This window comes from Calypte anna, chromosome 10 (genome assembly GCF_003957555.1).
Source record: "Calypte anna isolate BGI_N300 chromosome 10, bCalAnn1_v1.p, whole genome shotgun sequence".
Classification (NCBI taxonomy): domain Eukaryota; kingdom Metazoa; phylum Chordata; class Aves; order Apodiformes; family Trochilidae; genus Calypte; species Calypte anna.
Genome location: NC_044256.1, coordinates 1,532,144 through 1,556,729, shown reverse-complemented (window position 1 = coordinate 1,556,729; position 24,586 = coordinate 1,532,144). Strand labels below are relative to the sequence as shown.

The following is a 24,586-nucleotide window of genomic DNA, read 5'->3' as shown; positions in this document are numbered from 1 at the left end:
CAAAATCAGTTTAACATTGTGAGAGTAACAGAGTGACTTTTCCATAGCACCCATCTTGGAGGAAGAGTTGTAGTATTACCATTCCTTTCTTAGACACTGAGCTGCTTTAGCTAGTTCTGCTTTGCACACCTAAAGTTCTAGACTACTCTCACCATATTTCTTACATAGGCAAGAGCTGGGCAAACTTCCCTTGAAAACATCTTCAGAACAAAGCACCCAAAGTTTCCTGCTCTTTGGCAGCTACATCTTTCCCAGCTGTAAGAAGCCATGTGATAATCCTCTATTTTCTGTCATGTGTTTCTAGATGGAAGAGTTTCTGGAGCTGGGAGATGACATATCTGACACTACTTTGGATGATATTATTAACTGCCAGAAGCCAAATGAATGCTGTGTACTAATATACACATCAGGAACAACTGGGAAGCCAAAAGGAGCCATGCTGAGTCATGACAATGTATGAACTTCAGGCTCTTCATGTAGCATAAAAATAGACAAAGTGCGAGAAAATTTATTCCTGGGTTTGGAATTGACTGGTGGGTACTAGAGCCTTGAAATCCTTTTGCTTTTGCAAGATGGAGTGTGTACAACTCAATATTCAAAATGTGGTCAGCTGTTTCTGGTGAATTATAAGCATGGTAAAGGGTGAAGCTACATGCAGACTGGTACTCTAGGACCTGACAGGGCTGAATAGTTTGTCACTAATATCAGGGGTTTTTTTAATCACTGGTTTTCTTGTGATTAATAGTGCATATATTCATAAATATAAATCACTGATTGCTGTGGGTAATGGCACAGGTCATCTTAAAACAAACCAATTGTGTACCTCAGCCATCCACTCTCAGAACAAGCCTGAGCTAGAGTGCTTTTGCAGGTTTTATCAAAAGTGGGGGTGGATGTGTTAATTTTTTTGCTTTGGCATTGGTACATCCCTCGACCTGGACTTCTACATTTATCACTGGAGAATAATAGAACTTTAGTGCTCAGTCCTGGTACTTAGAATTGCCCTGCATGCACTGTTCCAAATAGAAAATGTTCCAGTGGTAGAGAAAAGTGAAGCTGTTTGCAAAGGACTCGCCTCAGAGCTCTGCTAGCAGAGATCTGAGCTGTACTTGTTTTGGGGTTTTTATGTATCTGATTTTTTTTTTCATGGCTGAGTGGGAGTGGGAAGTGGCAGGGATCCTCTCTGAACACAGACAGCCTGGAGCTGTGGCCTCTGAAAACACTGCAGAAACAACTGCAGACATGCAGACTGTGAGGAGCAGTTCACCAAGACACAGGGGATCAGAAGTCCTCGACCTGGACTTCTACATTTATCACTGGAGGATAATAGAACTTTAGTGCTCAGTCCTGGTACTTAGAATTGCCCTGCATGCACTGCTGCAAATAGAAAATGTTCCAGTGGTAGAGAAAAGTGAAGCTGTTTGCAAAGGACTTGCCTCAGAGCTCTGCTAGCAGAGGTCTGGGATGTACTTGTTTTGGGGTTTTTATGTATCTGATTTTTTTTTTCATGGCTGAGTGGGGGTGGGAAGTGGCAGGGAGCCTCTCTGAACACAGACAGCCTGGAGCTGTGGCCTCTGAAAACACTGCAGAAACAACTGCAGACATGCAGACTGTGAGGAGCAGTTCACCCTGACACAGGGGGTCAGTACAGGAGGAACTGGAAGTCAGACACAGGGGACTTGACAGACAAACCCACTGATCTGTTGTTGCAAATCTTATGCTCTTCCATCTCAAAGGAGCCTGGTGTCATTTCCATGTTAGCTGCCAAACTATTCCTGGCTGCTGATCACAAACAAGGCTATTTTTATGTTGATGAACAGTGGAAAACATGCCTTGCCTCTAACTGTGCTGCTGCCTTCTTTAGTCAAAAGATGTTTGCCACTGTCCATGTGCAAACCCAGGACTGAGTCAGTCATACAGGCACCCACACAGAGCTGCTCTCAGTGTGGAGGGAGCCTTAGGAGGAGAAGAAATCAGTAAAGCCATCTCTTAAAGACATCCCATTCTGCCTACTCTGCAAGTGTCCCGCAGCCACCTGTCCAGGGCTGCCATCTGAACTCAGAATGACCTGGCCTGACAGCATGCTGCTCCTTAAAAGCCTCTCCTGAGAATCTTCCTTTCCTTGAACCAAACATACACTCCTACCTTCTAATTTATTACAAAGAAAAGGAGCTGGCAGGAACATAGAGTGATAGCAGGCATTGCATGGGATTTGTGTCTCTTCCTTGCCATCTTCAGTGATCACATTTCAGTGTCCTGCCCTAAAACCATTTCAGATCACAGAGTCCTCTGAGGAAGAGCTGTTTCTTTTTTGTATGTGTTTTGGTTTGTTGGGTCCTTTTGTGTTTTGTTTTGGTTTTTACTGGGCACATGTGTCTTTCCAGCACCCTTACCATCACATGCATATGTGGGTCTTCCATATGCTATAGTCTGATAATGAAGACAGGCATATATAGTAACCTTGACCTGGATCTTCTGAAATTAAGTGGGAATTAGGAAGAAGGTGTGGGGGAAACAGCATGAAGTTTCACTAAGAAGTCAAGCATCAGATCTTAAAAAAATATTCACATCCCCAGCACTGCTCACATGGTGAACCACCGTGGTGAATATCCCAGAGGGTTCCAGAGGAGCTGAGTAGAGCTGGTATCTTCCCCATTAGTGCTTATTTAGGTGATGATAAGTACAAAACAAAGAACCTGTTGCTGATCCTGAACTGTCCTTTGAGCTCACTGATCATGGAGTATTTATTCTTCTTTTTCAGGTAAACGTATAGGAACAGCACTGGTGAGAAGTTCCAGCTTGGTATCAAGTGTGCACTGTAGGAGTTTCAAAAGAAGGGGCAGATGAGTTTATTCCTTGTCCACCCAGCTCATGGCTTCCCTGCTCAGTGTGTTTTTAGGGCATGGGAAGCTGGTGGTGGTGTTCATAGCCCAGTCAGGCTGCAGCAAGACTGCATTTACTTTTGGTATCTCCAAGTCTGTATTGCTGCTAAATTCATCTTGCAAGAAATGAAGACACTCTTCACTGAGTGTCTTCCAGGGAAATGACAGTCTGGTATGTGTCAAAGAGAGTAATGTTTTCCAAGTTCAGTGAGCACATGTTCTTCCTGTTTACATTAGCATAGCAAAAGGATCCTTAGTTTCTGTTAAAAGGAAAAAAAACAACCCAAACCCACCGTACCTAATCTGTTTTATTATTTATTTAAACAGATAACGTGGACATCAGCACATTGCAGCAGAGCAGGAGATATGCAACCTGCAGAGGTCCAGCAGGAGTCTATAGTCAGTTATCTCCCACTCAGCCACATAGCTGCACAGATATATGACCTGTGGACTGGAATCAAATGGGGAGAGCAAGTTTACTTTGCTGAGCCAGATGCTCTGAAGGTATCTGTCTTGTGTGGCACCTAATTGAGCTTGCACTTCTTCCTTTTAGGAAACATTCTAAGTAGATAATATGACTTTTGAAGAGGTGCAGAAGATGAAGAATGAGTGTGTTATTGTAAGAATTATGGAAAAATGGAAGCCATTAGACTTGCAAGCCAGTGCTCAAGACTCCAAATAAAATGTTTAATCCAAATCCATAAGCTTCTATTAAGGCAGAAGAATATTCATCTAAAGTGAAAGAAATGTAAGCAATTTGGGCAGGAAAGGGAGGCAGCAGGAGCTAAGCCAGCTCTGTGTTTTCCTTCTGGCACATGTGTCTCCCCCAGGGAGTCAGAGCTGTCACATATTAGTGCCTATTATGTCTGACTGGAGTAGGTTCAGCAGTCCTTTACATCCTATGTGTTTAGTGATGTTCTCTATGCAGCATTGCAAGGTACAGCCTGCCCCACCAAACCTCCTCATCACCTTTTGCAATGTTCTGAAATGACTTAATGATTTGAACAGGGCAGCTTGATCAACACACTAAAAGAAGTGCAGCCAACATCTCATATGGGAGTTCCTCGAGTGTGGGAGAAAATCATGGAGAAATTGAAGGATGCTTCTGCTCAGTCAGGATTCATGAAGAAGAAAATGCTGTCGTGGGCTATGTCACTTAGCTTACAGAGAAACCTGAACTGCTCAAGCAGGTATGGATTATAATGAATGAGATTTCTGTCAGGCTGAATAAGCTGTGTGGTGTTGGTGAGTCTCTTAACTGTAAATGGTTAAAATTTGGCCTTGCAGCACAGCAAATATAGTGCAGGAGGAAGGGTGCAGTTATCACTTACAGTAAACTGATCTTAACCACAGGTGGCTCTTGAAATTGCCCCTCCATCTTCCTTGAGGACATACTCTAACACATCCCCTGCTCTGTTTTTCTGTTAATTGGACTGATTAGTTTTCCAGATGGGAGAGTTCCCTGATGCAGTGCTCCATGAGACTCTGCAAGGGCATGAACTTGGAGGAGGTGCATGGGAGGGGGAAGATTTTGAGGGACAGTCCAGACAGACTGGCTCATGACAGTTTGGGCCGTGCAGCATGTGGCAAAGAGCATTTCATCTCTAGACAGAAATTCCAAGGGCACCCTCAGTGAATTCTCTGAGCTCCAAGTACATTATCTCTGTTCTGAACTGCTTTACTTGTTTATTTATTTATATCATAAGATTGCCTAGGTAAAGAATGTTGTATAAATTCAAAAGTTAACTGAACTGACAGTTCTTTCCTGTTCCAATGTTCTTTAAAGCGTGGCACAATTAAGTATGAAATTGCTTATAGGAAATGGGATGGCAAAAAGCTGTGCAATGACAGTGCTTTGCTTGTCTGGTCATTCAGCTTCCCAGATGGGCCCTGAAAATTGCAGATTTTAGTGGTGTAGGTACTGACAGAAATATTTAACTGATAAACAATCAGGAATAGAATAGCTTTTATACAAGAAGTTTTTGCAGTTTCTGGATGTATTTGCAGCACTCAGACACCTGGGGTTGATGTTCACTCCCAATGAAAGATAATGAATGAAAAAAGGAGAAATACATAACCTGTTCTTGGTGATGTCACTTCTGTCAGCACCCAACATCAAGTGGCCAACGAATCTCGAAACAAAACTTGTGTCTGGTTTTGGAAACTTCATAGATGGCTGTGACTGACTGGCTCCTTCTCTTGTGTGTTTTGTACTCAGCAGTGATCTGAAGCAGCTCTGCACAAGGTTAGCAGACTACTTGGTGCTTGCAAAAATCCGCCAGGCCCTGGGTTTTTCTTGCTGCCAGAAGCACTTCTCTGGTGCTGCTCCTCTCAACACAGAAACACTGAATTTCTTCTTGGGTCTGAACATAACCCTCTATGAGGCCTATGGGATGAGTGAGACCACAGGTCCACACTGCCTATCTGGGCCTTATATTTACAGGCAGCACAGGTAATTTTCCTCTTCTTTCTTTCTTTTTAAATACAGTGTTTCATGATATGTGTGAGAAGAGTATTTACTAACTTCAGCAAAGGTCTTGCTGCTTGTTTTATTTTCTCTCAATGCATTGTCACTCTGTTGTGACTACAGGAGGCAAAACAACTTCCAGGTCAGGAGATGAACACGTTGCCTCCATAACATGCCACACCAAGAGAACTGGAAGTGGTCTGCAGCATTCTATGCAGGATGGGGTTACTGAATCTGACATACATCCTAGCCCTGGCCCAGGGTAGGGTAACTTTGAAATGCAAGACCTCAAATACAGAATTGTGTTGATGCCTGAAGATACAGAGAGGGGACTGAAAAAAACCCCAGGAAGCACAGGGCAATACAGGCAGCCCAAACCTGCCTAGTCTATCATACATGCACAAGTGCATGAATATTACATAGCTTCCAAACAGAGCAGGGTGCTAATTCCAGTCAGTTACTTGTTTTATGGGTTCAGGGATTTGGTGTGTTAGATATCTGATCAGTATTATGTTTAATATTTCTGTGCTCCTTGTGGTTTTTTTCCTGCTCTTCTCCAATAGCTGTGGTAAACCAGCACCTGGCTGCAAGGTGAAACTAGTGGATACGGATGCAGAAGGCAATGGAGAAATCTGTTTCTGGGGAAGGACAGTTTTCATGGGTTATTTAAATATGGAAGACAAAACAAAAGAAGCCTTTGATGAGGATGGGTGGCTGCATTCTGGAGATGTGGGAAAACTAGACAAGGATGGTTTTCTCTTTGTCACTGGAAGAATTAAAGGTAATAAGGAAAATCTTGCTCCATGTGTATGGTAACTGTTCAGTCATACAAAAGATGTGGCCCATCCATTTGAGGGTCTTTGCTCCAATGCCAGCAGCATTGACACAAGAGGAAGGTAAAATGAACTTGGCTATGAGGAAACCATGGCATGCCCTGATCAGGAAAGGTTTCCCCTAGGCTGCAGTAGGTGGAGATGATTCATTTCCTACAGCAATAGCTCTCAGACCTTTATTCAATATTAATTACAATTAGTTGTATAAAATAATAATGCATATGAATCCTTCCATTCTTAGGTTTCATTAAGCTGTCCAGTCTCCATTTGAATCTTGCTAAACTGCCTTAATTGCTCATTAGAATGTTTAGCCAGTAATGAGAGACAACTCTGTTACAGAGAAGTTGTTGCTGCAGGTCAGAGCAGGGTTCTTTGGGTGCCTCAGGTGATGTGTTTGCAGAGAGCCAGGGCTGGAGCTGGAGAGCAGCAGGGAAAGCTGAAGCAGTAAACCTGGCACAGCTTGAGGTCTCTGGGAGCAGACTGGTCATTTGCTAACTTGGGTGCTTTTTATCACAAGAAATGTTCAGAAATTGGGATTGGTCAGTCGAGATGTAATGGCATAAAAATTGAGTAACTCTCATCTTAGAATCCACGATGAATCAGTAGGAAGATGACATGGGTGAGTGAATTTGTCACATTCCCTGTCAGGAATAGGGAATGAAGTAGATCCTATTAATAGGCTGCACCAAGTGCAGCTATCATGATTTTACCTGCTTTCTTGTCTGCTTCATTTTCCTTTAATGTAGTGTTTAGCAGCTCCTCGTCTGATTCTGTCATAACATTTGTGTTTCACTTGTATCTTCCTGGACTGTAGAACTAATAACTAATTCAGGGTAAATTACAGGATACATAGAGTATAATATATACACATAAAACCTGTCTGACAGGTTTTATTAAGTTTTAAATCCAAGTCCAAATCAGGTAAAGCCTAATAGAAGGTAGTAAAGAAGCTTTTCTTCTAGTGAGTAAAACAGGAATTCTTCCTTTGGTTCTCTGGCCTTAGGAGCTTTAGAACCCATTAACTGTGAAGCACAGAGATGTAGCTGGAGAAGTCCACACAGGGGGGAGTTTTTGAAGAATTGTGGACAGAGTTGTTACAGTTGATTGGATTGTCTGGGGAAAAGCTGACGTCTCACTCAGTGAAAAACTAGGTGCCAGGGATACTTGGAAAGGATCTAAGAGAACAATAGGAATAAGGCAAAAAGAGGGGGGAATGGAAAGGGAAAAAAAAAATATACAAACCCCCAAACTATTACAAGTTTGGATACATGGCTGATGTAGGTTTGTAGCTGTGGTCTGACAAAAGTCTCTTGTGCTTCCTCAGATGTGTGCAGTGTGTTGACTGGAGGGAGAAATTATAGAACAATGCCTGTTCCCTAACAGAAGGTTAACTGCAGGCTGGAAGTTATTTCTCATTATGCTGCTTATGGGGCAGTAGGGAAGTAGAGGCCCAAATCTGTAAATGCTGAAAGGGTTCTGTATTCCTTTGATTGTATCTGAATTCAAGGTTATTGCTGACAGGGAAAAAGGTTCCAACCTGATCTTTCACAGTTACACAAAGGACTGGCATGCCATTTGCCTGCATTCTTTGCTGAAGCATGTGCTGAAGTGCTGCAGGGACTATTAGGTGAGAACAGTTAGAAACCACCAGTGTAATGAAAGCAAACAGATGGAATTTACTTATGTAATACTCAAATTTGTAATCATTCCAATTAGTAGATGCTTTACACTTCAGAATTAATATGTTCAAATAAAAATGCACAATTCTTTATCAGTAAATCAGGTATCACTACCATTTTTTTACAAACCTTAAAGCTGCTTTACACCAGAATTAATGTGTTCAAATAAAAATGCACAATTCTTTATCAATACAGTCAGGTATCACTACCATTTTTTACAAACCTTAAAGCTGCTTTACACCAGAATTAACATGTTCAAATAAAAATGCACAATTCTTTATCAGTACAGTCAGGTATCACTACCATTTTTTTACAAACCTTAAAACTGCCAAAAATCCAGTCTGCTACTCCAGTCCTCTCTTGTCAAAAGTAGAGCAGGAATCACTACTTCCACTGCAAACTTCCTCTCAGCTCCTCAAGTGTCCCTCCTCACTCTCCTCTCTCCTGACTTTCCATGTTGTTTTTATGGAAGCTTCCTGCAGTAGTAGCTTGTTTTTGTCTGACCCCTCTCGGTGGCTTTTAGAATTAGTTTTAGTCATACTGTTAACAATGAACTTGCTTTTTGATGAAACAGTGACAGGAAAATAGGGTGAATCCTTTGCTGATTTCAAAGAGAGAATTGCTCACAGGAAAGATAATGCAACAGTAACCCGAAAATTACATCTGTTAGTGGAGTATGTAAAAATGATCTGGAGCAAATGTGTTATACTGAGGGAGAACTAATAGCATGAACACATATTTGAAAAATACTTTTTTTCTTTTAAAGTTAATTAATAGGCTTTGTTCCCTTTGAAAACATTACCTTTGGGGAAAAAAAACCACAACAACTGTTATTTTTTTATGTCAAAACAAGATAGTAGGTCGATCCATACATTAATCTGATGTTCAGAAATTATTTGAATTCAACTAATAGCCTTTTTTTTTCACCTAGATTTGATTATCACAGCTGGAGGTGAAAATGTGCCTCCAATTCCCATTGAAGATGCTGTTAAAAAAGAACTCCCAATTGTCAGTAATGCTATGGTGATTGGAGATAAAAAGAAGTTTTTGTCAATGTTACTGACCCTAAAGGTACACTGGTTTTAATATTGATTTCAGTGAAATTCTCTATCTGCACCTAACAAAATAAGAGAGGATGTTAGTGGGGGAAAAAAAAAGGTATAGTAACTACAGACCAAATCCTGATGGCCTAAACTTCCAATGGGTGTATGATCTGCTAAGTAGCTGTGTTTCCTGCTCTTTCTCCCATACATATAAGACCTATTTTCTTATTCAAATGCAAATTTTGAGTTAAGAAACAATGAAAGAGAAGTTTGTAACCAGAGCATAAGGAACAGCTTTTATTCTCACAGAGGAGCAAAGCCAACAAATGTTCCTGTTTTAGGCAAAACCAGTTTCTAACAGAAACATTTTTTTAAAGTTTGTTCTTTTCATGTAACACAAAGGCAACTGTAGCACAAAGTAATTATTAGCTTTGCTGTGGTATATGCTTCAACCCAGAAATCACTTTTTTCTGGAAGAGTTGCACTTTATGTTCTGGATACATAAGTAGTTTTTCTCATATATCTATATCTATACATTCATATATATGGATGGATACATACATAGTTTATTTTTTCTCAGCTTATTCACCTGTAGGACTGATACTCCCTGTCTACAGGTACAATACAACAGGGATAATCATTTAAGAAGCCTCACTTCAAAGAGTGCTTCTATCTCAAGCTGTTATCATCACACCACAGTTTAATGATGAGCTACCTGTTCCCCTGGGGAGTAATTTGGAAAATATGGTACAAAATCAAAGTCTGTAGATGGACTTGATTGACTGGTTCATTGATACATTGTAAGTCTGTTCATGTCAACTGCAGATAAGCCAAAAATATTTGCATTTGGTAGCCAAGTGGAAAGAAAAGCATCATCATCTGTAGGTGCTTCTGCTTTTTAAGGCTTACAGAGTGTTTGGGTGTGGATGCTGACCCCTCTTAATTGTCAGGAAGGAGCTGATCAGATTTAATGCCTTGTAAGAGTGAGCATTTGATGATTGACTTCATTTGATATTTTAGAGTGTGCTGGACCCAGATACATCTGATCCCACTGACATTCTCACTGAGCAAGCCAGAGACTTCTGCCAGAAGACTGGTAGTAAAGCCACAACAGTGTCAGAGATTGTAGCTACCAGAGACCAAGCCATCTACCAGGCCATTCAGGAGGGGATCAACAAAGTCAACATGAATGCTGCCAATAGGGTTCATTGTATTAAAAAATGGAGAGTCCTGCCAAGAGATTTTTCCATTTCGGGGGGAGAATTAGGTAAGATTCATCGATTTATCTTGAATATACACACAGCAAAGAGGCTGATGAGCAGGGTATTCCAGTCTGGTTTTGTGTGGTAAATTCCGGGTGCAACCACTAGAGGGAAAAGAAACAAAGTCAGGCAGTAGGTGTTAACCAAAATGTGGAGTTTCTGCTGTGTCCTTATGTATCACTTTGTGCTCATTTGCAAGTACTGCTCTTTATTTAAATTTTAGACTGCTCTGGGCAGTTAAACAATCAGTTCTGGTTAATTCCTTGTGTGTTAGAGTACTGATAACTTCCAGTAATAATACTGAAAAGTTCTCATTTAAATAAAGAAGCAAGACAATGAAAACCTGACTCTGAATAACCCAGGAATTGCTTAAAAGCTTTCAAAACATCATTTCAGTTATTTTTGTTGTTAAAAAGAGCAGTTGTAGCCACTCATACCCCTGCAGCTCCTTTGGAAGTCCTCATGCTCACGTGGATACAACCTTACACGCTACACTTGATCCTCACTTTTAGCAGCTATCTAGACTTAAAAGTGGGAGGTGTTCTTCTGAACATGCTCCACATTAGAAGTTCTTAGGAACCAGAGGTGGAACTGAGTAGGGATTTTTGTTCTTATTTCTGCTGTTTTGACCAACTCCCTGTTTTAAGGTCCAACGATGAAGCTGAAGCGACTGACTGTGCTTGAGAAGTACAGAAATGAAGTTGACTCCTTCTATGAAGAATAAGAAGCCCTCCACTGAAGCCTTAAGAAAGAGCTGTGAGCTAAAGCAAGTATTTGGTAATCCAAAGCCATTAACAAAGATTTAGGCTTGTTTTGGTTTTGTTGTCTATTGAACTGCACCACTAGAACACTGCCATGTCCATTCAGTTGTTTCTGATACTTGCCTGATAATCTGACCTCTTTTTACAGAAGCATCTACACAGTGTGTCCATTTTCTAGTGTTGTTTTTACCTTATGACCTAAATAATCATGATTTATAACACCCTCATGTTCTGTAAATGATTCTTCTAGACTGAAACACGAGATTTTTTTTTTATACAGTGATCTTCCCTTTATTTTTCTTTTTTCTACAGGATGCTGCCTGTAGCTCATGATATGTTTTGGTAGATCAGTAGTAAGCAGTACAACTTAGTGAAAATGTTATTCCACTCCAGTGATAAAGGTAATTATTAAAAGAAATCAAAAGGGCTGTTGAAGAAGAGTTTCTTCTTGTTCATTAACACAACATTTCATAATGTAAAGATATTCCTTTTCCATTTTTGCAGTGGCTAGAGTTCAAGACTTTTGTGTGAACAGTGTTCATCATTTCTTAAGTCCCTGTTGAAGTAAGCATTACTATTTCTCCTATAAATAAATAACTACAGAAGTTGGGGCTCCCCTAAGACTGAAAGATATAAACGTTGGTCAAAGTGTATGTTTCCATATTTACATTGTGCCAGTTCTGACAAACAGCAGCTGCAGTTCTTGCCCATATAAAATGGATGCCATCTGATGCAAAGGTCACACTTGACAGAAAGTTGTCTAAAGGGTTTGCTGTTAATAAGTGCTCTTTGGCAGAGGGTTACAATAGCTAGCACAAGCAGGCAGGCTGCAGCCACTGTTCTGGATGAAAAAAATCATACAGAACAGGATCTTGTTTCCATGAAGGTTCCATTACTGAGTCTCACAAATCACAGACCCATAATCAGCTCAACACAAGACAGCAGCCTAGGATTATAAAAACAAAAGAAGCAACAGGACTTTGAAAAGTTTTATTTTTCCTCATTTTGTGCGCAATGGTAATTCAGAAGTTCTCTGACAATATTAATCTAAAGGAAACAAAGCAGCAGCAGCTTATGAACCACAAAGAAATGCTGCCCAATTCACCAAAAGCAGAGTGCAGGAGGAATAAAGCTCATTGTCCCTCTTCCAACATGTTGTTAGACTGTATTAAAATAGCTGGTATGCCTACTTCATAGGGTGACACTGGGAGGTGTTAGCATTAATTTAGCTTCTGAACAACCAGCCTAAAGTCTTAATAGAAAGTAACTAAGTGGAGTAGTATCTGTTAAAAGAATTAAGCTTTACAAAGCCTGGTTCTGGCAGTATGGATAATCTTGTGCTGTAAGTCTTGAGTTGTAAAATACACATTTTCTTGTCAGGTGTACTAATGGAAGCATACTTTAGACATACAGATCAGAAGGACTCGTATGACTACTGTATGTGATGAAGAAGAGAGGGAAAGAGTTACTTTTGCACCCATTAAGCTCAGTAAGAAGTGAAAAAATAGTCTGAGATCCCCTTGAATAGGGATGAAATGTATTTCTGGAACATAGGCACCAGAGCCAAACCTTTGATCTGTCTTAATCCATGTAGGAGTAGTTGCTTACATTCAGTTTCTAGAATGAAATTAATAGTCAATACAGCGAGGCACACTGAACAGGCTATGCATAGAAATACAACACAAAAAGCATTCTAGCAGAAGTCATGACATATTTTGTGGAAGTTCATACTTTCCCCTCACAAAGTATGTCAGTAGTTGTTAAGTGTCACTTACTCTCATTAGTACTCTGCTGTAAGGTGTGTTTCAGAGAGGAAAACTTGTTAAGAATTATTTTGGTAAATAGATTTGAAAAATAATTTTACTTAAACATTATTCTCATCCCTTGCTGGTTAATGGTTGTGGGCAGATCTCTAGAATTCTGTATTTCTTCATTCATGAAGGCTTATTCCATGGATCACTAGAGCAGGCTTATTCCATGGATCACTAGAGCCTGTAAAGTGTTTTTTCCATTGCTTTCAACATGGAATTGCTACTTTAAGTTACTTTATACCCGTTTCTGTTTATGAAGGTCCTCTTGTGCTATTGTTAGGCTGAAAACCTATCTTCTAAATTCCAATAAGATCAATAAAGTAGGTTTTAACCATTAAGGTGCTTTTACATCTCACTAATTCTGTTACTGGTTTATTTGCATAACGTTTCTTTGTGGAAGGTAAAAAACCCTAGTTGAAATGGAAGATGGGAGACAAGTTACAGTGGCAACAGAATTCACTCACATAAAAATGTTTCACCAGACAGAAGAAAAATAAATAAGACAAAAGCACTTCAAGTCCACCGAAAGCAGGCACAAGCATCATCTGTAGCCATTTGGACTAAATTTATTGATGGAGAGGCCCTAGCTAAAAAGTTTGCTCTCTTAAGAGACAAGCAAACTCTATGCATCTGGGAATCAGGTTACATATCATGTAGGTTGTGTGGGGGTCCTTCTGGATTAGTACAAGGCAGAGGAAGTTTAGGCTGCGTCTCGTACTCTGCGGCAGATCTCCTCTGTGAATTCTGAACACTTGGCGTTTCCTCCCAAGTCTTTTGTCAGGACCTGAAAGAAAAGCAAAATCCTGTTACTAAAATGTTTTATGGGGATAAGTGGCACCTCTGAAGAGCTCTGTAGGTTCTTCTTTTGTGGTGTGTGGATACTAAATAGGGGTGAGATGGAAGAAATCCTGTTGGGAGTTTTCCACATCCCGCATCACCCTCATCAATAAGGACAACGCAGACTGAAGCAGGCAGAGAAAACCTGAGTATGAACATCAAGAGTATTACCAGATTTCAACATGGTTTTATCTTAACTAGAGGAAGAAAGTGCATTTGGCCAAGGCTCTCCAAAGGCTGTTGGTGTAGTTAATAGTTAGGTATTTGAATTTTCAAAAAAGTGTGGCCTTTGGCAGTAAAATTCATATGAAGGTACAGCATAAAGGCAACTAACTGAGAGGCACTGGGTAAAGTTCTGGAGTTTTGTGTTGTGTTTTGGTTTTGTTTTAAAGGAAACCCACATGGAATATGCCCATTGCTCATAATACCCAGATTTAAATATAAATATGCTTTTGTATGCATTATCAACTTCAAAAGAGAAACACCACAAGTTACTTAAACCTCTAGCTCCCTTCATGAAAAGCAGACACCTGAATCTAGCTTTTAAAGTTAACAAAGCTGTGGGAATGAGGACTGAGCATTGCTGAGACACAGGAATGCTACAGGCTGTCCTTGCTACTGAGCTGGGCACATTTAATGCCACCAAAGATCTCCCAATTATCAGAGAAGGACAGGGCACTGCTCATCTGCCAAGCTAGTGCAGTTCAGCCACTGTTTGGTGCTCATGTCTGCTGTGACAGAGCACGATTTTAATTCACTGCACACCCTTCTATTACCTTTCCATCTTTAATTGTATCAAAGCAAGCTGTCTCAATTTTTGTGGCATATTTGTGTAGTCCCATGTGACGCAGCATCATCACAGCACTCAGAAGAAGAGCAGTTGGGTTTGCCATGTCTTTTCCTGCAATGTCTGGTGCAGTTCCATGAACCTAGAAATAAAAGAACCTCTCAGTTACCACGTCAGTATGCTGAATAAAATGTCCTAGGCAATTCAAGCATATGCCAGCAACCAGAAGCAGTCCTCAAGCATGTTGAAATAGGACTTTTATTTAACTGTGATACATATAGTGGGAAGGAGCTAGGAAAGGCCAGAACAGTTCTGTTCAAAGGCATCAAGAAAAGGGTAACTAGGTCACCTACTATCTCCAAATTGTGTCCCTCAATTTCTATGTCACAAAGGGTATTTATCTTACAAAAAAGAGGGAAAAGAAATTGTCAGTAGAAGGACATGCAAAACCCTTTGTGTGTCACGTGCTGCAACACCTCTCTCTGCTTAAAGCTTCATTGTCTTCACCATCAAAATAGTTCTAAGGAGATCTTGGTTAAATGACAACCACAGTGTACATCATGGAAAACTCTCAGACTCTTGAGCTGAAAGTAATGATTGCTGCTATACCTTGCATAAAAAGACTTACTGATTCAAAAATTGCAACTCCATTAGCACCAATATTTCCACTTGGTGTTACTCCAAGACCCCCAATCAGCCCAGCACACAAGTCACTGAAAAAAACCACAAATCACACCCAAATATTAAAACTCCACAAGTTTTTCCATCTATGTTTGCTTCTCTGCAAGCTTTTAAATCATTGGAGCATCTGAAAATTTGTAGAACTACTAGCAGGAGAATATTTAATGAAGGAAAACTGAAAGGAAATTCCAAATACTACAGGAAAGCTGATGAAGGCACAGGCATAACAATAGGTACTAAAAGCACAGAACACCTGTACAAGTCTCAAAAACTAGCAGAAATTGTGATATACAGTTCCCTGTAAGTACCCACAAGTCTGATTTCCTCTAAAGAGGCCAGAGAACTACTTCTCATGCCACATCCTTCTAAAAAACATGCAGAATTTTGCTTGGGAACATGAATTACTGGTAGTTTTAAAGTTAACTGCATGTAGCTTAAGAAACATGTTTCAGGTAACACCAGACCAGCATTCCACCTCATCATCCTCTGCCTTCCAGGCTGAACATACTGCTAAGAAGGCTCTTAAAACTTGGATACTTGAGCATACTGTTTTATTACCTACAACTTAGCTAAAAAGCAGGAAAGTGGCATGACCTTGCAAAACAGTATTTTAAACAGTATTTTAAGTTCAAGCTAAAATAAACCAATCAGCTTCAGTTGCATAGTGTCTGGGGAAAAAAAACCCAGAGTTTCCCATTTCTCACTGTAGGTATTTATTCCTTCAAGATAAAGAGATTTCCTTCTGTACTTATTCAGGCCAAGAAAGCTCTTTGGCATTATGTCCACACTTTAAAAAAGCTCTTTGAATGAAAACTTCCCCAGTGACAAAAGTGTCCTTCTTCAAGAAGAGACTCAAGTTTGAGGATATTTTTAATACTCTGGCATTCTTCACAGAATTTCTACAAGAAATTGAAAACCAGTGATAGTGAACTAGGTCAAGTGAACGGAGATGATACTGATGATGGGACTCATCTGGATTTGGTTCCTTTTATCTAACAGCACAGCAGCTGCAGTGAGGGCCCTATGGACTCTTCTAGAAGTTTTTAAAGCAAAAAAGCATGATTTGGAGTCTGTTTTCTCTTAAAAGTGACATACAGCCTTATCAGAGAGGGAGTGTAGTTTTAAGAGTAGCCCAACAGGTGTTTCTTTTTTATACATAAGTTATCTTTACATTTATTATCTTTATAAAAACCAGGAGTTGGGATTCTAAGATGTAAATTCTCATTGAACTTGTAAATAAATCCTGATTCAAGCTGTTTTTCTCCCTAGAGGTGCAGGAAGCAGCAATGTTACATTATACACTTGAAAGTTCTGATTCAGGCACTTAATTCTATATGCAATATTTAATTGAATTTATACTCTATCTAAACATTTTACAGAATAGAAAATGTGTGCTAATGGCTTTTGCCTTAAAGTCAGATTACCTCTCAGTATTAATGTTATTCAGATATGAAGTCTCATAGGACAATAAGGATTAGGGTTCATTGTGTTGAACAATATATTTACCTGGTGGGGTATTAAGAGGTCAGACATTGTTTCTTCAGTTACATGACAGCTTGATTTAACTCTCTTGCTGCAAACATCACAGCCTCACAGCCATCTTTCTAATCTTAAGCACTAAAACAGATTGTCTAAGTCTTTCCCCAGTATCTGGCTAAATGTTCTTTATTACAATTTAAGCTATTGAATTCTTGACAAATTGAGAGAAATTTCACTTCTGCCCCATCTGAACAGTACCCAGAGCCTCCTGAAGCAGAAACTCTTTTTAAAAAGAAGCACATTCTCTTCATACAACCCCTGCCAACAATGTATTAATAATTGAAGTCTAATAATACCATCCTTTCTTCCTATTTGAAACCTAATTTATAAAGCTTTAAACTCTTGTATGCATAAAATTCTCAGCCATCTAGTTAGCATATAATCTGAACAACTTTCTGGAAAGTAACAGTGTTTACAATTCAAATTAAAATCTCCATACCTGAGGATGTCACCATACAAGTTGGGCATAACAAGGACATCAAACTGTGTTGGGTCTTGAACCATCTAGGAAGAAGTATATTTCCATTAAGGTTAAGAACTTAAAACTAAAAAATAGCCAGAATTAAAAACATAGAGGTACTCACATTCAGACACACGGTATCCAGATACATTTCATTAAATTTAATATCTTTACAGTTTTCTGCTGCCTCCCTGCATTTTCTCAAGAAAAGCCCATCAGACATTCTCCTGAAAATAAAGTGGCAAGAGAATATTGCAGTTGTTCCAAGTTAAAAATGAAGATAAAAGTGCATGCAATAGAGCACCAAATAAAAGTATGAGAGAGCAACAACTTAATTTGTGACTAGCTATCCCTTATCTTAAATACAAATATTTTTAAAATACTACAGTAAGAGAAGTTACACCTTGAAAATTCCCCCCAAAATATTTTTATTTCTGTAGTTTAGCAGGGACACATTTATTCTCAGAATGACTCACATTTATTCAGTAAAGTCTTACACATGTTCTGACTCAGGTCAGCAGCAAGTGGCTTGGAAACTGTAAAAGCCACTCTCCATTTTCATTCTTACTTTTGAAATTAATTTTCCTGTTTAACTCTGTTTTCAAAATAAAAGCTTTGCAAGGGAAGTCACAGGATTAGTACAAACTTGCTAATAAGGACATTGGTATGTAATTATTCCAGCCTTATCAAAGGGATACTGATACTCACCAATAATGGGTCAATATTGCCCATTTTACTTAGGAGACATTTACTTTATTACTTTAATTATTTCCTACTTACTCCCAAGTAGCCCCAACAGAAGTTACACACTTGAAGTAGATGTAAAGAAGTTATTTATAATTAAATGCATATTCCTGTTTGTCATTCATTCAAAAGGAAGTGTGTGAACATACATGATGTTTGCCTTGTGCACAGCAGTAACGTGGCTCCTCTGATTGTTTTTAGCATACTCAAAAGCAAACTCTGCAATACGCTTGCTGGCTTCCTCTGTGATCAGTTTGATGCTCTGCACAACACCATCAACGATCTGAAAGGCAGAGGAGAGTAAAAGTTCCAGGTCAGTGAGAGGAATGTTTGGAGGCAAGCAGTGGAATTCTGAGTGAGGCAGTCTCAGCAACACATTCCAGAATTAGGCAATGTTTTTATGGGTAGCAAATTTCAAAGCCACCACCCGACTTCTTAGTACCAGGCCACTGTGACAGGCCAGGTGTCACTCAGGACACCCAGAAAAGCCACCAGGAACACAGCACTCCCAGCAACATAGAATCATGGAATTGGCTGGGTTGGAAGGGACCTCAGAGCTCATCAAGTCCAACCCTTGATCCACTCCCCCCGTGGTTCCCAGCCCATGGCACTGAGTGCCACATCCAGGCTCTTTGGAAATATCTCCAGACACGGAGAATCCACTACTTCCCTGGGCAGCCCATTCCAATGCCTGATCACCCTCTCTGTAAAGAAATTCTTTATACATACCACGTGCTCAATGCCACTGTATTCTCCTTCTGTGTTCTCTCGAATTGTGACAATGTTCACGTCTGTGTAGGGGGTTTTGTACCCTTCAATTGAGACACAGGGACGGACGTTGGCATAAAGGTCAAAGGTTTTCCTCAGGAGCAGATTCATTGATGGGTGCCCTGCAGCAATTGGGGTCTTCAAAGGTCCTGAAGAAAAAAAAAACAACCACAAAAATAAATAGAAGAATGCATGAGAAGATGAACCCCTCCATGAATGCGAGAGGTGAAACTCTTGGTAAAGGAAGGGGTGCTCTTAGAGAGGATCTCCTCATTTTTTTCTTAACCCTTATGCTAAAATGCCATGAGAATTCTCTCTGCTGTCAAGAGTACTACACAGTGACACAGGTCAGCTCTTTGAAGGCCAAATCATTACCCATCGATGGAACAGGAGTTTTACAAAGAGTTTTCTCAAGTAACAACATTACAAGATAACATTAGCAATGCAGTTATCACATCCTGTTGAGTATCCACAGGATTAGAAATGCATTCTCCACAGAGTTGAAAGGTTGGGCTATAATATATTAACATGTTGCCTAGAATATCTGTGAAAGTTATGGCTCTGAAATGAAGGACTGATAGAAGATTACAGAAGAGTACCTGATAGGCTGTCCCTTTAATCAGCCATTTTATTGTGTTACAGATGAAGGACTTTGGCTCTAAACCAGGCTCACACTAAAACAAACACTATTTAATATCTTATTAACCCCCAATGTACCTTTTAATCCCATTTTGTTTTTATCCATGGATTCTTTGGCCTCTGGAGGTATCATCCACTTCCCTCCTGGTCCTTGGATAGCTGTAACATTCCTCTCTTCCCACTGAATAGGAGCCTAAAGACATTTACTCTATGTTAATTTCAATACCATGACTTTTGCTTTCAAGCTGTAACTTCCCTTTCACAAAAAGGTGCATAAGGAATTTTGTCCAGGCATTCCTAAACAATGTTTCTCTGTTGAGTGAGAGCAAACATGAGAATTCAAAAGTAAACATTTTTTTAAAACTGTAATTAAGTGAAAATAGGCATCACATGCACAGAAATCTTTAGAATTGCAATATACAGGCTATGTCTTTCAATCTCTTAGAGCTGTTGAAAGAAGGACCATAAAGGAAAGAATACAAGGGCTTTCATAAACAGGACCAATCTAAGCTTAACATCCTAAAGAATCCCCTTTAGAACAACCACTCTGATTAAGTATTGCAAAAGTGCACTCACACACAAACTTAGGTTTTACTCTTCCATACCTGCAGCTTCACTCCCCAGAAACAACAAAAAAATAAGGTTTTCCTATGTAATTAAAGAGAACTTCATGTTTTCCAAATCTAAGTAGGGAATAACAAAGGGAATATGCCTTGGTGCTGTAGCTGATGTGGAACAATTTTACCAGGTGTCTTTCCTCCAGAAGTGTATTACCCTTGAAGGAAACCAGACAAATCCTGGTGAAGTTCCTCAGGCAGGTAGTAAAACACTTCTTGGCTATACTTAACTTCCATATCACTTAAGTGAGTGTGTGTGGCAGTGGAGCAGTTCAAGCTCTATGAATAAACACCAGCCCATCTGCACACACTTTTCATCTGCACTGGAAGCCACAATGAATGAAAAAAACATCCTCTGTCAGGATTGTGACATCAACAAGGTGATTTCACATGTTATATTGAGTTCAAATTTCCAAATATTAAACACAGCATTTGCTCCCAACACTCTGCTCCCCTCTCTGCTAACAGTTTCAAATTCTGCCTGGATATTGCAATGCTATTTTTTATTAGCTGAAGCTTCAAGACTATTTTCAATAAGTTTTAATAGCTTAAACATGACTTGATCCTTTGGAAGTTGGACAGAACATTTTTAATATGCCTAGTTATACTTGTTGTATAGTTAAACTTACAAAGCTTACTTTGTAAGTAAGCTTTTCTGACTTACTTTAGCAGCATCAAAGATCTTCACAACAGCAGCAGAAATTTCAGGTCCTATGCCATCTCCTGGGATTAAAGTTACTGTTTGTGCCTAGGTAAAAAAACACCAGTAATATAACAAATGAGTGCTTGTTTTCCAGGTAGAAAACATTCTTAGGTGATGCAGGAAACAAGTAACTACTAGAAAAGAATCTTCAGATACTAAATAGTCACTATGAAGAACAGCAGTACTGGACAGGAGTGAGAATGACCAACTTGCTTTCAAAGGGAGGGTGCAAATATTTTGAGAGAATTGTTTAAAAATCTGCCTACTACCTATTCCTATTTCTAAAGATTAACCTGAAAGGCAAGTTCCTGCTACATGCTCTTTGAAATTAATGATCTCAGTATGTTTTCTTCTTGAGATCTGGAGATAACATTACCTAGTTACAGCTCTGTTCCCCAGACATCTCCCCTATCATCAGCATGCTGCATAACCCTGACATGCTAGAAAAGAGAAAATCTGTGAGAAGCTACATTCACCTGAGCTTACATCTAAACTGCTCAAGTGAACTCCTAAAGCTCTGACCCATTATTAACAATACCAAGTTGTTTTCCTCCCATAGTGTTCTCAGTCTTGTTTCTTTGCTCATTATCAAGCAGATGAAATCAACAGAATATCCAAGGCTCAACGAATAATGGGGCAAGTGAGTAATCTGCTTTGATCAAAAACCCCTCTTCTGCTGGCTGTGCTTATCACACATGCCCCAGCTCTTTCCTTGTTCTATGTAAAACGTTCCAGTGGTTTTCTAAGGGCTCATTATTACCTGCAGAAAAGGCAGCTCAAATGCAGCATTATTTGCAAAACCCCAATTGGAATCAACTGACAAAATATGCTTCCCTCCTTTGACACAAAATATTTAGAATTTCAGTGTATATTGACTGATTTTTTTAATTAATTAATTTGAGCCCCAGAATTTCACTGTGCATACCAGAGGAAGCTGAGCTTCAGATAAAAGAACAATTCTGTTGAGCAAGCACATAACTGCTTGATGCCTCAAGATCAGTTTTGTGCTGTCTTGCACTGTTACTTCACCTGAGCCATCTCAAACAGTAGTGTGGTATAAACACAGCCACAGGTGCCTCACCTAACTCTTTTTATCCTGTGTAAGATATAAGCCACCCTTTGGTTTCCTTTCCAGTTGTCCCACCTGCTGTTCTACAAAACTTGTAATTAAAAGCCACAGTTCCTCTTCTAAATCTGTCCTGCTTAAGGGTGCATGGAGTGGTGCTGAGTCCTGCTTCTGCCTGACCACTTCTCAAGGCAGCCTTCACTGAAAAAAAAGGCCCACGGGCACTTCAAAACCATGCACATAAAGAAGGTAAAACATCTACAAGAAAATAAATAATCATTGCCTAAAATGCTTTAAAGAGGGCTTTGAAAAGGCAGAACTTTAGATGTCAGGTATTCTAAAAGCAGCAATGAAGCAAATCTAGTGCTTAGCAGAGAGTCTGGAAAAAATTTAGAAGCTTCTCAACAGTTTTTCTACTTTGCTCAATACTTGCCCATTTCCAGATGAGTTCCAGGGGGCTGGTTTATATCCATATTTTATGAGAAGTCTGCATGCATTGTCTGCATGTGAATCACACTTCAATATGTGATTGCCAAAGGCAGTGTTTAACCCACAGAAACCCAGCAAGGCACTAAGAGCATACATTCACTTATTTAAGCCTTATTTTTTGAGAAAGTAAAGATAACAACAGCCATCTGAAAAATTTCTGAATCCCCTTCTTGAGAAACTTCTTAAAAAGAAAAAAGTGGTACTATTTATACTCACAGCACTACTAAAACTTCTGGTCACCTGTTTCTGGTTTTTGAAAGCACCTAGCAATCGAGAAACCTGGAAGAATAAAAAGATGCTATTTTATGCCATCAGTAGTTAGAAGTTAATGCAAATCTGCATCTTCAGATCGTCATTACTTTAAATTTCCTATCTTGAACTGCTGTAAAAACCCAACTGGAACAAGAATAACACTTTGACAAGATGTTCCCTGGCATTCTGTGTGCTGACAGTTTGTGTGGGTATTCTTAGCACAAGGTAAACCCAGGACAGCAGTGCTTTGCAAGGCTCTCTCCTGTCTTGCCTGGGGGTGAGGGAAAGTTACTACAAAATAGCCTGAGTTCTTCCATTTGAAAAAAAGCTGAGTAGATTATATGCTATGGATAAAGTTCCATGGAATGCCAAGCAAGAAATCAAATGCTTTCACAAGCAGTTGAGTGGAAAGTATCTTGACACATTTAGGTAATGTTTCCAAGACTGGAAACTGGGCATTGCTGTCACTCTTCCACTCAAACTGTGGTGAATTTTTGTTCTTTTACCTTCTACATCTGTAGGTTTTCTGGTGCTGCCTTCTGAGTGCCTAACAGCTTTTAAAAAAGCATCAATGAAATGCAAGCTACAGACAAAATTCACCATAGCAATAAGGCTACACAGCACAATCAAGTTACTTTCTAACATCAGAATATTCTGGACTGGCATTAAGCTTCAGTTCTGCCAGAGTCCTGGATGCAGTCTGCCTGCAGCCATCAGAGTGGACAGGAATACATCAGGCAATTGGAATTCCTCTCCTCTCCAATTTGGATTTGGTATCCCCTATCTTTACTGACCCGTTTGCTTAAACAGAGCTGTATGGCAAAAGGGCCACAGTATGTTGGTACTTACAATTAAGAACAGAATTCTCATGTATATTGTAATGAATGCTGTGGGAGAAGTCATTTAAGCTGGAATTTATTTTTACTTGCAGCCCAACATGAGGTGTACAAGACAGCAAGCAGTGGTTACCAGAGCAAGCCTGGTATTTGAGGCAGAAGCTGGAGCAAAATACAGGAGAAGGTGAAGTTGGGTACACAGTGTGTGTGCCCTCAGGGCACAGATCCCACACACAAGGGTCAGGAATCACATTTCAGAGCAGCCCTGACAAGGGCACAGGCTGTGGTGGCAGAAACCACAGGCTTGGCATATTATATTTAAATTGAACATATGTAACAGCGGCAGAGAACCAGGCTGTACAAAACCGACCCACTCTGCCCCTCAAACTCATGTCTCCCTGTGGAGTCTTGGCAGTTCTCCCATGTTTGAGCAGATACACCCAGGGAGGCTCCCCGAGGGCTTAGCCCCCAGCAGGCCGGTGGTCAAAGGGCACGAAGGGAATTTCATTTCCTGAGGTCAAAAGGCAGCAGCACCTCCGAGACAGCCCCGGGAATCCAGGCTCCCATTAACTATTCCAGGAGCCAGGAAATCCCAGGGAAGAGCCAGCGGCCAGAGAGCAACGGGACAGAACCCCCTACCCACATTTTTCCCCGGTCCGGAAGGCTCCGGAACGCCGGGCCGGGCAGGCTCTCAGCCGGTGTCAGCCTTCACCGCCCTCCCGCAGGGCGCCGGCAGTGCCCGGGGGTGCTCCGGGCAGGGCGGGCATCCCCCAAGCCGATCCCCCCAAGGCCTGCCCGCAGCGAGCCGCCAGGCCCGCGCCGTGACCTCCACGACGTGACCTCCCCGACGACCCGAACCTAGAAGGACGGGGCGGTGCTCCCTGTGCCGTGCCCGGCCCGGTTCGGTCCGGTCCGGCCTCCCCACGGGCAGCAGCGTCCGTCTGAGCAACGGCCCGACGCGGCCCCTTCCCGCCGCCTCCCCAGAGTCCACCCCGGGCAGAGAACGCTGCGCTGGGCCACCCCTCGGTCCCCAGCACTGCGGGCCTCCGCTCCTCGGCACCGCGACCTTGTCGGAGGGCGGGCGGACGGGCGGGCGGGCGGCGGCCTCCCAGGGCGGCACCGCCGGAGGCGCCACCGAGCCTCCGCCACCGCCAAGGTCACAGGGGCGGCCCGGGCGGCCGCTCGCCCCAGGGCGTCGCGGGGCAGCGGCTCCTCCGCCTTCGCTTACCGCAGGGATCCACGCGGCCGCTGCCATGATGCCCCGGCACGGCGGCTCCTCAGCCCCGGAACCACCCGCGCCCGCCTCGACACCGGAACCGGCGCGCGGAGACCCCGCAAGCCCCGCCCGCAACGTCGCCAGGCCCCGCCCTCAGGAGGAGGCGGAGGAGGCTGAGGCGGCGGAGGAGGCTGAGCCGGCTGAGCCGGCGTCG

At 41.2% G+C, this 24,586-nt stretch overlaps 2 protein-coding genes across 2 annotated transcripts in view; one reads left to right on the top strand and one right to left on the bottom strand.

Moving 5' to 3' along the window:
* The window catches only part of ACSBG1 (acyl-CoA synthetase bubblegum family member 1), a 44,121-nt gene extending 32,563 nt beyond the window's left edge, over positions 1-11,558 (top strand). Inside the window, exons 8-15 of the mRNA XM_030457270.1 lie at positions 305-454; positions 3,210-3,386; positions 3,891-4,072; positions 5,101-5,334; positions 5,913-6,130; positions 8,793-8,932; positions 9,925-10,171; positions 10,814-11,558. Of these exons, the coding sequence (XP_030313130.1) occupies positions 305-454; positions 3,210-3,386; positions 3,891-4,072; positions 5,101-5,334; positions 5,913-6,130; positions 8,793-8,932; positions 9,925-10,171; positions 10,814-10,890 (1,425 nt within the window). The 3' untranslated portion in view covers positions 10,891-11,558. The remainder of the gene's footprint in view (positions 1-304; positions 455-3,209; positions 3,387-3,890; positions 4,073-5,100; positions 5,335-5,912; positions 6,131-8,792; positions 8,933-9,924; positions 10,172-10,813) is intronic.
* Positions 11,559-11,902: 344 nt separating this feature from the next.
* IDH3A (isocitrate dehydrogenase (NAD(+)) 3 catalytic subunit alpha) lies at positions 11,903-24,521 on the bottom strand. Its single transcript, XM_030456998.1, has 11 exons — positions 24,385-24,521; positions 22,285-22,347; positions 20,475-20,558; positions 19,272-19,386; positions 18,516-18,703; positions 17,936-18,069; positions 17,167-17,269; positions 17,022-17,086; positions 14,991-15,075; positions 14,352-14,504; positions 11,903-13,522 (listed from the first exon to the last, which is right to left on the bottom strand). The coding sequence occupies exons 1-11, from the start codon at positions 24,409-24,411 to the stop codon at positions 13,439-13,441; spliced, it is 1,101 nt and encodes a 366-aa protein (XP_030312858.1). The 5' UTR covers positions 24,412-24,521; the 3' UTR covers positions 11,903-13,438.
* Between the last annotated feature and the right edge of the window lie 65 nt (positions 24,522-24,586).